Source organism: Castor canadensis, chromosome 11 (genome assembly GCF_047511655.1).
Source record: "Castor canadensis chromosome 11, mCasCan1.hap1v2, whole genome shotgun sequence".
Taxonomy (NCBI): Eukaryota; Metazoa; Chordata; class Mammalia; order Rodentia; family Castoridae; genus Castor; species Castor canadensis.
In genome coordinates this window covers 12,857,129-12,869,914 of record NC_133396.1, presented here as the reverse complement: position 1 = coordinate 12,869,914, position 12,786 = coordinate 12,857,129, and the positions used below count along the sequence as shown (strand labels likewise).

General features: G+C 37.2%; 1 protein-coding gene and 1 pseudogene across 19 annotated transcripts in view; one reads left to right on the top strand and one right to left on the bottom strand.

Moving 5' to 3' along the window:
• The window catches only part of Cep112 (centrosomal protein 112), a 459,140-nt gene that overhangs the window by 368,053 nt on the left and 78,301 nt on the right, over positions 1–12,786 (top strand). For 17 of the 19 annotated variants that reach the window (XM_074045313.1, XM_074045307.1, XM_074045308.1 and 14 more), the window contains 2 exons: positions 2,142–2,204; positions 8,964–9,113. The exons of 1 other annotated variant lie outside the window; for it this stretch is intronic. In XM_074045313.1, coding sequence (XP_073901414.1) covers positions 2,142–2,204; positions 8,964–9,113 — 213 coding nt within the window. The remainder of the gene's footprint in view (positions 1–2,141; positions 2,205–8,963; positions 9,114–12,786) is intronic. One more of the 19 variants, XM_074045296.1, reaches the window with a different exon arrangement.
• On the bottom strand, positions 8,522–11,844 carry LOC141413685 (PEST proteolytic signal-containing nuclear protein pseudogene; annotated as a pseudogene).

Here is a 12,786-nt window from a genome sequence, read left to right as displayed (position 1 = left end):
ATTTCTTTATTGGTTCATTAATTTTGGAAGAATTTAGTTTTTTGAGTTCCCTATATATTCTGGTTATCAGTCCTTTGTCTGATATGTAGCTGGCAAATATTTTCTCTGTGGGTGGTCTCTTCAGTTTAGAGAACACCATTTCTTTTGTTGAGCAGAAGCTTTTTAGTTTTATGAAGTCCCATTTATCTATGCTATCTGTTAGTTGCTGAGCTGCTGGGGTTCCATTGAGAAAGTCCTTGCCTATACCTATTAGTTCCAAATTATTTCCTACTCTTTCCTGTACCAACTTTAGAGTTTGGGGTCTGATATTAAGGTCCTTCATCCATTTTGAGTTAATATTGGTATAGGGTGATAAACATGGATATAGTTTCAGGTTTTTGCAGACTGCTAACGAGTTTTCCCAGCAGTTTTTGTTGAAGAGGCTGTCTTTTCTCCATCGTGTATTTTTAGCACCTTTGTCAAAGATAAGTTGGTTATAGTTGTGTGGCTTCATAACCGGGTCCTCTATTCTGTTCCACTGGTCTTCATGTCTGTTTTTGTGCCAGTACCATGTTGTTTTTATTGCTATTGCTTTGTAATATAGTTTGAAGTCAGGTATTGTGATACCTTCAGCGTTGTTCTTTTCACTGAGTATTGCCTTGGCTATTTGTGGCCTCTTGTGTTTCCATATAAATTTAACGGTAGATTTTTCTATCTCTTTGATGAGTGTCATTGGGATTTTGATGGGAATCGCATTAAACATGTAGATTGCTTTGGGGAGTATAGACATTTTTACTGTGTTGATTCTACCAGTCCATGAGCATGGGAGATCTCTCTACTTTCTATAGTCTTCCTCAGTCTCACAGAAAAACATTTAAATATGCATGTGGACAGATACAGATAGTTGTTGACAAATAGGTAGGTAGCCACATATATAGATATGTGATTAATAGCCTCAGGAGAACTCAGGGCCATGCAGCGAGGCATTTGAGGTGAGCTGCAGGTGAGGGAACACTGGGATCTATGGCCAGTTAGGTGGGGGCAGTAAGTCTTGGCTCCATCACTTCCTGTCTAGATGATGCTGGGCAGGTTGTGTTTCAATTTGCTCATTTGTAAAAGGGGGTGATGATGCTGCTGTTTCAGAGAACAAGAAAGAACCCCTAGAAATTATGAATATGCTAGAAGAAATTTTTTCAAATCCAACAGAAAGTTTAAAAGTAAAAGTTAAGGAAACTCTAAGAGAAAATTAAAAGACAAAGAAATGAAAAAAGAAACAAAAAGAGATTAACCTGAGAGGCACAACAATCAGATTTTTTTTGGGTGGAGGGCAGGCGAACAGATGGACAGACAAGTAGACAAGAGGAAGTCATGAGAGTTAATAACCAGAACTTTTCCCAGGAGTGAAGGAAGGCCATGTGGCTGATGGAAAAAGACCCAGCCACAGCATGTCACTGTGACCTTTCTGAACACTGAGAATAAATTAAGATTCCCAGTGCTTCCAGAAAGCAGAATGCAGGTCATAGCCAAAGCATCAGAGCTGAAGTGGCACAGGGATGATCAAGTTCTAAGCAATGTGAACTTATTCTGTTTGATTTAGATATATTTGTCACTTCAAAGACAGCTCTTGTGTGTTAGACAGAGTGGGAGATCAGCTCTTTGCTCAATGAGTCCAAAATTCTCATATCTGCCTTTGTCCAGGAGCACCTATTTCTTTTATTTTTAAACTCAGGTGAAAGAGTATTAAATTTACCACCTACTTTTTCTCCTCCTCCAAATCCCTGTCTCCTCTTTCTCTTCCTCTCCCCTCCCCTGTTTCTTCCTTCTTCCCCTTCCTTTGCCTTCTGGGTTTTCACACTTCTGCTGTGTCTATTTCTGTCTCTCCTCCCTTTCTCTTTCTGTCCACAGAAGTCTTGTGTTTGTCTAATAATTGGCAGGAGAGATCTTTTTTTTCTTTCTCTCTCTCTCTTTTTTTTTTTTTTTTTTTTTAGCTTTTTAAGTGATGAATAGTTGGCGTCAGATCAAAGACAAGCCCTGTGGTTTTCTGGCTGCCCCAGAAGGGCGGTGCAGCTGGCGGGCATCCCAGCTGCCTGGTGATAAGCATGTGGAAGAGATACCAAGCTCACAGGTCACCGTGTGTGTGTTCATGTACGTGTGTTTTTCAGGCCAACAGCAGGCTGAAGCAGATTGAAAAGGAATATACTCAGAAGCTTGCCAAATCTTCTCAGGTAAGCATTGGGAAAAGAAACAAAGTAAAACCAAAACAAAAAGGAGAAATGCAACCCACATATCAAACATCAAAGCCTTTGTACTTCACAGTTAAATTCAATTCTCAGTTTTTCATGGATTAGTATCACATTTTCATGGGTATATAAATAGGTGAAATATGCTTTTAATATTTCAGTCTTATTAAAAATCAAGAAAAATTAGTCATATTGAACTATTTAAACCAACTCTCTCTCTCTCTCTCTCTTTCTCTTTCCTCTCTTTCCTCTCTCTCATGTTGTAAAACCAGCCTGTACACTCAAACAAGCCCAGACTGAAACACGTTTCACAAGAGTAGGAGATACACACCTACCTTTGTGATGTAAGCAGGTTGATACCATCTGTGCTTTTTGTGGTATTCCATTTCACTGCACCTAAGGGCTACTTGACAACATAATTCAAAATGACAAATAATTCTGGGTTAAATCAGCAGCACAATTGTTGAGTTCCTTTAGGGAAAAATAAAAGAACTCTGAGTCTCTATATCCATGTCTTGCTGTATGATGTAGTTTTGCTGTAAGACCAACAATTGAATACTTGCCTCTGCTTGAAATATGAAGCCCAGAACTTTCTCTATATATGTTGTTACAATGTTGTCCAATACTATCATTTAGGGAATCCCAGTCATTCCTCTGTTGCATGAATGATTCTACAAGTAAATACCGCTTCACTTTGCAGATGGATAAATTAAACCATTCAATTTTGTAAGTTTCATATATAGTGATTTTAAAATCAGCTTGACATGGTATCTTTACATCTGTGAATGATATGTGGTAGTAAACTGCAGTCTCCATGCCATTTTATGAGGTACCATATGATAGGACTAAAAGAACACACCAAAATGATAGTAATATCTACCACTCATGGGCACTAACTCTATGGATTCATCACTCCTCATGCACAGTAACTCTAGGCTTAGCAACTATTATTGGCCCCATTTTTCCACTTGAGAAAACTGAGACTCAAGTGGAAAAATGAGAGAGATGAGGTCACATGAGTGAGCAAGTGACTAAGCCAGGACTCAGCCTGGATCTGACTTCAAAGTGGAAATCCTGGGCCTCCACACACCAGCTTGGCCCAACCCCTTACATTTTTAATATCACAAAACTTCAGTGGTAGTTCTCAGGAAATGTCTTCAATTCCATAATTATTTCTAAAATATGTATGTTCTATAATTCTCATCCCATCAGAAAAGCAAAAGTCTTTGTTTAAATGAAGAGCTGTCCATGTTTATAGTAAGAGAGGATGGTTATGTCTTGATTGCCATGTCTCAGCCCTTCTAACCCACTGGAAAAGGTTCTTATAATCAAAAGAAATCTTTTTCTTTTTTTTTGGTGGTCCGAGGGTTTGAACTAAGGACACTGTGCCACTCCCCTAGCCACCCTAAAAGAAATTTTAGATACTAAAATTTAAAGCTTAAACTAAAACAAGAAAAATTCCCTGCTGACATGCACTACATCCTGCTTATTTTGCTTTATGTTAAATGGGGGAGGCAGACTGAGAGTGAGATACAAGATAGCTAATAAAAACGCTTAAATAATGAAAGTGTAAACAGGAGCACTTAAGTTTATCTAAAGGAAGGTGTGAAGAAGCCTGATTATGTGACATTAAAGCAAATTAAGTGTAAGTTAGTGTGGAAGAAAGCCTAACCTTTGGAGTCCACAGACCTGGATTCGAATATCAGTCTTACCACTTGAGTGTCCTGGAGGAGTTTACCTGCCCTCTGTGGAATTCAGTGTCCTCATTTGTCACATGGGGAACAGTACTTACCTCATAAGATAATTTTAACATTAAGTAAAACAATGCCAAACACGTTCTGTGCCTCATACATGCTAAAGCGTTTAGTAACTGTTTGCAATTTAGTGGTAGTATGAGAATTGCGATGGAGACAGGAAGGAGGGAAGGAAGAATTTTTTAAAGATCTAGGAGGAGGAAATTATTTCTTCAGACACTATGTTTTTGGGTGTTCAAGAACTGTTGAAATCTCTCTGCAAAATTCACAGACAAATAGGGTTGCTATTTCCCAAGTAAAGACATGAAGGAGGCGAAAACCCAACCAGTAACAACTATCATGCACTATAGCCATCGTTTCATAAGTGAAAGGACAGCATGACACCAAAAAAGAAAACAAGCTTAGAAAGGGCATAATAACATAATAAAAAATGGTCCGTGCTGCTCATTGATAATGTTTTGTTTGCCCACCTCTGAATGCTGTAAATATTTAAAAGTATGTAAATAAATCTACAGATACCAAACTGGCACTTGAGAGGCAGTAATCCACAATGCCACGCAGTTCTGAGAAACAGGTTATCTTAAGTAAACATTAAAGAGACAGCCATGGGTTGACTTTCTCCACTCTCAAGTGCCGGTTTGCTGGAATCTCTAACTCCTATCTCATCAAGTTGATGAAAGCGCTGGAAGCAAAATTGCTTAACTCTGTTTATCAGGCTTTTAAAAATCTCTCTCTCAAAAAACAGTAATGAATGCGTTAATAATGAATGCATTGGCACTCAGGAGAGCATCAGGTTAAATTTGGAAAATATGTTAAATATTTGCCTCCTTTAAAGGAAGTTATTTAAGTTTTAAGATCTTTATCAGGCCTTTAGGACCCAATAGACCATGTACCCCAGACCCTGGGCATGCCTGAGGACTGTGCCTCCCCCTGAGATCCTCAGCATTCACCATGATGGCAATATTGGCATTATCTCTGGGCACATTCTTAAATAATATTTCCATCGGAGTCCCATATTTGTTCTTTTTGTCTGAGTATTATGTATTAACCTTGCCTTTCAGTTTTAGTACAGTTTCCCAACTCAGCTCAGTCAACTGGTAGCCATTTTTCAAAGAAAAATGGTACCCTTTCACAAGACTATGTGAAGCTGAAAATGTGTAGAGGACCACCTCAGCCTACCCACCACCCCACACTAGCTTCCCCTATCTGATGCACATTCGTGCCCATGGCAGGGGGAGGGGGCATATGCCACACATCCCATGCGCCCATGCATGTCACTTTCCAGGGTCCATCCCAGAAGGGTGGCAAGAGGCCACTCCTTCCCACATTGTGTGAGGAGCTCCAGTGCTTGCCTGCCCTTCCTAAGTATGACTTGTCTGGTCTTGCATTTCACAGAAGAGTTTTCCAAAAATCTGACATATGCCACAATCTGAAAAACGATAGGATGAGTTAAAGATGAAATTTAACCTCTATTTAGAATTCTTTTAAGACCTTAAATAAGACCTCTAGCCTTCATGTATAGTGTTCATTGCTTAAAAATCATTATTAACTACTACTGTTTTCACGGGTTAGTTTACTTTCAGCATCAGCCCAAAATAACTCTTGTTTGCTAGTATATGAATTTTTAATATCTATACAAAAAGGCTTTAACCCACTTCTTTTTGTGGAGCTAATAAAGGGTAAACATTTAGTGGAGTAGTGGCATTCCATTTTAAGTTTTTTAATTATGATTCACTGGAGGGTTTTGATTATGATTATATATATTAGTTTTCATTTATTCAGAAAGTTTTTACATTGTTGTTCTACAAAGAGGGTAGATAATATAATTTGCCAGATGATTGGGGGTTTTTCTCATTTACCAAGATTATAGTTCTGCTACTTCAATATTTATTGAGTGCTAGTTGTATGCAGAACTAAAGTGAAAATAGTTGGTTTTCTTATACTCCATGCTTATAACTAGTAGACCTAAAAGAACCATGCTGTGTTCCTTACCTAAAGTATGTATGGTAGTCTTACTATGATTACTTTGATTGCAAAGTAAATATTAAAGCCTGTTCCTAGAAATCATCCTTATTTTAGTTGCCACTCTGTATCATTTCATCTGTCAATCAACCAGTTCATCTAGTCACCTAAAGTGTTTTGACATTTTCTCCCTAGGTCTCCTTCATATATCATAAAAATAGCTTTCCAGCGAGAGCACATAAGGGAGGGGTGAGGATAGGTAAGACACCTAAAAAATTAGCTAGCATTTGTTGCCCTTAACGCAGAGAAACTAAAGCAGATACCTTAAAAGCAACTGAGGCCATTAGGAAAAGGGGACCAGGAACTAAAGAAAAGGTTAGATTAAAAAGAATTAACCTAGAAGTTAACACACACACACAGGAAATTAATGTGAGTCAACTCCCTGTATAGCTATCGTTATCTCAACCAGCAAAAACACTTGTTCCTTCCTATTATTGCTTATACTCTCTCTTCAACAAAATTAGAGATAAGGGCAAAATAGTTTCTGCCGGGTATCCAGGGGGTGGGGGGGAGAGGGAGGGGGCAGAGTGGGTGCAAAGGGAGGGGGTAGGGGCAGGGGGGAGAAATGATCTAAGCCTTGTATGCACATATGAATAATAAAACAATTAAAAAATAGCTTTCCAAATATGATTTCATTATTTTCTCCCATAAGAATCTCATTATTCCCCCCAGAAAGAATGCAAGGTTTCATTTTCTACACAAAAGCAAGCATGCTATCATCTAGACTTCACTTGTAGTTCCTTAAAAAAACCCTCATTTCTTTCTTTTTTGATATACTGCTGTCCCAAATCGCCTGAAAATGCGAGGTGTCCCTGTTTTTTGTAAGCCCTTGTGATTATCAGAAGTATCAAAACAACCTTTTTTGTTGGTGATACTAGGGTTTGAACTCAAGGCCTCAACCACATGAGCCATGCCCCCAGCCCTTAAAGTATTTTTATCTTTAACCATTGGTCAGTTTTGTTAATCTCAATCCTGAAGCATTTGAAAGAAAAAATTACTTTGTACTGTAAAAATAGATTACATGACTGGTTGTGGATATTTGAATCTACACATATGATTAAATTTCACAGAATTAAGTACACACACTTACTACACAATTAAATCCAGCACTCCAACAAAGTTTTAGTTTATTCAACTTGCAACATGGAACTATTGAGTTATTTTTACTGTTTGGCCCCCTGTTCTTATAAAATATCAACCTTTTTTTGTGTGCTATTATTATGGCTGTTCTTGGGGGGTTTTTTTCTTTTATTCATATATGCATACAATGTTTGGGTCATTTCATAAAATATCAATCTTAATTTTCATGTTAGACCAAGGAAATCTCACTCTTTCTTATCCCTATCTTCTCTGACTCTGTAACTGGGAGTTAATTATTCTGTTATTCAGTTTTTGAACATTTACTATAAGAATTTAACCTTTCCTATTTCAAAAAGTACTGAAAGAATTCATTGAATGGATGCCAGAGTGAAGCAACAGTGAATCAAAATGCAGAAAATAGATGAAAACTATTCTAGTCTCAGTAAATCAATTCCTCCATTTATAGCAGAAGGTCCTAGTTTATATTTAAAAATATTAACATAAGGCTATTATGTATTTATCATCTCACAATTATCTTCATATTTGATTATTTACAAGTTCTAAACTTTAAACATTGTTACAGTGATTTTTGTATACCTCTAAAAGCATAAATACCCCATATTTTATTGTAAATATGCTATTATTTATGTCAGTAGTAACAACTAGTGTTACTACTGTTACTAATGTTTCTTTAGGACTTTGCCTTTTGGGGGACTCCACTGTCTCATGATGCTTTGACCTGATTTTATCACCAAATAATAATGACAAAAACTGAGCTCAAAAAAGATAAATAATTAGTTCATGTTTATCATCAACTGACTCCCTTCTCACTGAACCAACAGAATTATATTGTAACCTCAGACCAATATTGTTTCTTTTATTAGGAGAAAAACCATTTCCTGCTTTCAAAAAGCTATCACTGTTGAATTTGAAAAGAAATGGATACATCCAAACCAAAGGAAGGGCAATGCTCTCAGCAGACCCATTAATGTCAGAGTTCCTCATCAGATGTTAATTTGAGAAGTTGGAGGAAACTGTCCTGGACGGAACCAATTCTCAAACACAGAGTTTGAGGACTCTGAAATGGCAGTATTTGAACCAAAATAAACTATTATGAATATGCAGCAATTAGGAAGAAGACAGCTATTTGAAAGTACAAACTTCTCTTCAATACCAAAATCTTGTTAAAAAAAAAAGTAAAGTTGGCTAGTCAGAAGAACTAATTAGTGCAGTGATGAATCGGATTGTGAGCTTCTCATCTTGCCTGTCTCCTTAGTTAGTCAAAAGTCATATTCAACAGTGTAAAACATTTGCCCTCCCCTTTGTGCCTCTTTTTTCTCACTTATAAGAGAAATCATTATAATACTTGTCTCACAGTAGTAAATGACTTGAAGTGCTTAACACTATACACGAACATTAGAGAATGCTCAAAAATTATCATGTAGGATTAGGTGACCATGAGGAATGAACTCCATTCATTATTATTGTATTTTTTTTTTTGGTTATAATAGTTCAAAGTCTTATGAAAGGCAAAATAGCTTTTCTCACGCAGATAAATTAGTATATTTCTCAGTAAAATAAACTCTGATGCTTTCCATATTTTCAAGATCACAGATGTTCGTTCTTCTGGTGAGTAAATATTGTGGAATGTTATAGTGGAAATGTCTTCCAAATATATTTGGCTCACCAGTTGTTCACCATTCACAGTTTTATTATAGTCTTTTACTGTGTAGCATTTCATGCATTAGAGTGTGTGATATGTTAATTGAAAATGTTTAGTTTGCAGAATAGAGTTGCCAAATCCATTCTTTTGTTAAGCATAAATACATGTAAAATAGATGCCTCTCACTGAAGAATTTGAAGTTATAGCATGCTGTTTTCATTTTAGATCATAGCAGAACTTCAGACAACCATTTCCTCTCTGAAAGAGGAGAGCAGCCGGCAGCAGCTTGCTGCAGAAAGGCGGCTCCAGGATCTTATACAGAAGTTTGAAGATGAGAAGAAGCAGCTGATTAGAGATAATGACCGAGCAATCAAGGTAATCTGAAGACTTCAGTAACCAGTGGTACCAGCTGCTTTAATGTAATTAACAGGAGGCTGAAATCCCAGCAGTGGGCAGATGAATGCAGGTATCTGGCTTGCCCACACAGCCTGTAGTCATTCCATTCACTGGACTCTACGTTTGATGTATCCAGTGACTCAGTCTGACTTCCCTCTAAGAGATCTCATGCCAGCATAAAAAGTCATTTTTGGCAAGCCCAGTCCATTCACATTGAACAAATATTTGAAAAATACCTTGTGCTTTCTCTTGAGAACCACTTTGGAATTGTCTCTTGAAATTAGAATGACTGTTTGAGCCCAGTACTGCTGCCCAGCACATTCAGGAGTCAGCTTCCAATTTACATTCTGTTCTTGCCCACATCCTTTCATTATGTATTCCCTTAATGAGAAATAACCCGTTTGTTCCAGGCATGGAATGCCAGCCATTTGATGTGCTTTGACACAGTGCAGGGTCGATTGTTGCTGCTGAGAACCTAGGTTGTTTCTAAATGAGCTCAGAGAATCACACCTTAAGAGCATCAGAAAATTCCCTGGACCTGATTCTTTAGGTGATAGGCAGTTAGATCTCAAAGTCATTTTTTCTTAGCTTCATAGCAGTGGATATTATTGTAAGTGTCTACATCATGCTGTGTTTAATCTGTGAGGATAAGCATCTGGAAACCTTTATAAATAAGACTCAAAAGAGAACAAAAAAATGTTTAAAGAATTCCCAGCAAAAGATTATTTTTCAGTGACTTTGCTGTAATAATACTTAAAGCATATAATCATACAGAGCAGAGAGAAAAATAAGTTCACATATATGCACACACACACACAAACCCATTTAAGCCTGAAAGTAGTGGATAAAATAAAAACCTTCAGAAACGAGAAAACTCTCTGAGACCAATACATCAGCCTCCTCGCTTACATTTTTGCTAATGATAATTCCCTATTCATTTCAACCTGTGACCTTTTTTGCAGACTTCATAACTTGAAGACATCTTTTTCACTTACAGGATGTGCCCACTGATCTTTGTAACTATCTTGCTTTGCATGAACTGAATCGTAGACTTTGTTTCAGTTGTTCCCGCTATACAAAAGTTTCATTTTAAATGAATTTCTTTTCCATTTATGTCCAAATACCAAGTGGTAGGAAATTTCCAAATTTTCAATGAACAGTTAAATCCTGATGTATAAACAAAAGGAGAAAAAATGAGGTAGGTTACCTCTAACAACATAGTTCTAGCATTGTTTTTTAAAGATTAAAAAAAATTCTTGAATTATAATTAGTATTATTGCCTAGTTTTAATTGTTTATTCTTACGGTTTTAACCCATTTACCTGTTAAAAGGGAAAAACATTTTGATCCTAATTTCAAACACAGCCCCAAATCACAAAGATTAAATTTAAAAGATGGCAGTTTATATGTATAAAACATATATAAAAATATCTATGTACCATATGTTACCTGAAAATAAAGAATTAAAATTACAGTTAAGATATAGTTCAGTTTCGGTTCACTTACTTACATTGTGTATATAGAGAATGAGGTTTTTTTTTAAAATAATCTACATTAAAGTTGCTAAAATAATTGATTTATTAGCACGTATTTTCTTAGCTCTTTTTCTCCCAGGATGCCTCACAAAAACTAAGGGGACTAATATATGATTTTTATTCAACATGTAGTATGTGCTAGGCTGTCTGCCAAACATTTTCATCTATCTCATGTCCCATTACCTCATTTAAGCTTTACAATATTTTTTCTACTTCAAACTTCTTTATTGTCTGTAACCTTTGGAAACTAATCACATCTAGCTACAAAATTAGCAAATGTTTTGAAATCTGGATATAAAACACAAATTATCTCTAATTTCAAGCTCTCATTTATTTGTGTACCACTCTTTTTAAAAAATGAAAAAGAAAAAAACATACAGATCCAAAGATAGTCTTGTACCATTCTTTAAAAAAGGAAACTTCCTTTTAATTTTACATCCACTCCATACCCCAGCTTCAAAACACATCATTTAACTATCTTGGTCATGGACGTTTACAATTGAGAGTTGTATTTCAGTTTCATAGCTTCTGGCTGTCAGAAAAACCTATGCTTTTCTTTATTGAAGGAGGTTGGTCCCACTGGTGTTAGTGAGGCTTTCCAGTATTTCTCCTCATCTTTGCTTCTGGAAGCATTTCCTTGGTTCACCATCTTTTTCTTTATTAAAAGCCTCTGCTACTGAACAGGATTTTGGGGTAAGAGTTAGAACACTTCCTTCAGGCTTGCTAGATCCAAGTTTGATGGATGTGGCCGAGGCTTTCTTTGTCACCCAATTACCTGCAGCAAATCCAAACTTGGAGACCTTTGTAGGCTTTCCTGGGAGGTCTGCAGCTTCTTCTTCAGCTGAAACTTTCCCCTCCATTACTCCATCAGCTCCAACTCGCTGTGGCTTTTCAGCCTTCTCCTCTCCCACCTTCCTGCCTGCTGTGTTGCCTACCTTGGCCTTCTCTGCCCTTAGGATGATCTTCATGAGGAGGTATTTCTATCAACCTGAAACCAGGACTCTCAGATTAAATTAGCACCCCAAGACTATATTGCCTAACAACAGGTGGAACCAGGTTTGAGTCACAGTCCATCTTACTTGAGAGCCTAATTTATTAACTATTCCATTATACCTCAGTATCCCATAGTCTGTCTGTGAAAATGAGTCAAACCACCAAGTGCTGAAATGAACCTGGAGATCCTCACTACTCTTAGTCTGCCTCAATGATAGAGCATTTTTGCGACAATTGTTTGATTTGGACATTCTAGTTGTGTTTGAGTATTTTATGCATATATATAGACATGTGGACAGATACAGATGCTCGGAGAGAGGCACAGTTGCCATGAGACTCAGTTTTCTGGAGCCAAATACACTTATCTATAGATATAGTCAACAGTGCTGCGAAAGCAGTGTGCACGCTAATAGTGAAACCTGCTTCCTTCTTCACCCCACTCCCAGGTGATGGTGAACTGAGCTGTCTCAAATGGTTGATCAAGAATAGAGATGGAGCTGGTGGAGTGGCTCAAGTGGTAGAGCACCTGCCTAACAAGTGTGAGGCCCTGAGTTCAAACCCCAATACCACCAAAGCACAAAAAGAATGGAGATGGAGAGAAATCCAATACTCATTCCATCAAAGTCCACACTTTAGGGAGCGTTTAAGGTAGAAAGTAGTCCATACGAAAGTTACTGAAAGAGCACCAGTCCATGCATTGTAACTTGATGAAATATTTGGGGAGGATAATTTGGCAATACTATCATTAACTTGCCTAGCCTTTGACCCATTTCCAGAATTTGCCCTGAAGTGATGATTAAATAGCCATACTGTCCTTTAACTAGTCAAGATGCTCATCCTGGCATTCATTCATAATGTAACTTACTCAACTATTTGCTGAGCTCCCATTCTGTGCCAGGGCACTTGTGACACCAGCATTCTCTATCACCTTTCCTTATCTCTCACCATGGGAAACAAACTGGAAACTGATCAACTGAAATAATGTCAGAGAAAGATATTTAAGCATATTGAAAATGTTCACAAGATATGTATCCTGAAAATGCGGGTTATAAAACATGTACATATAAACTCACTGTTTTGTAAATAAAAGTGTATATCAAGAGAAAAAAGACTGCAAGCACATAT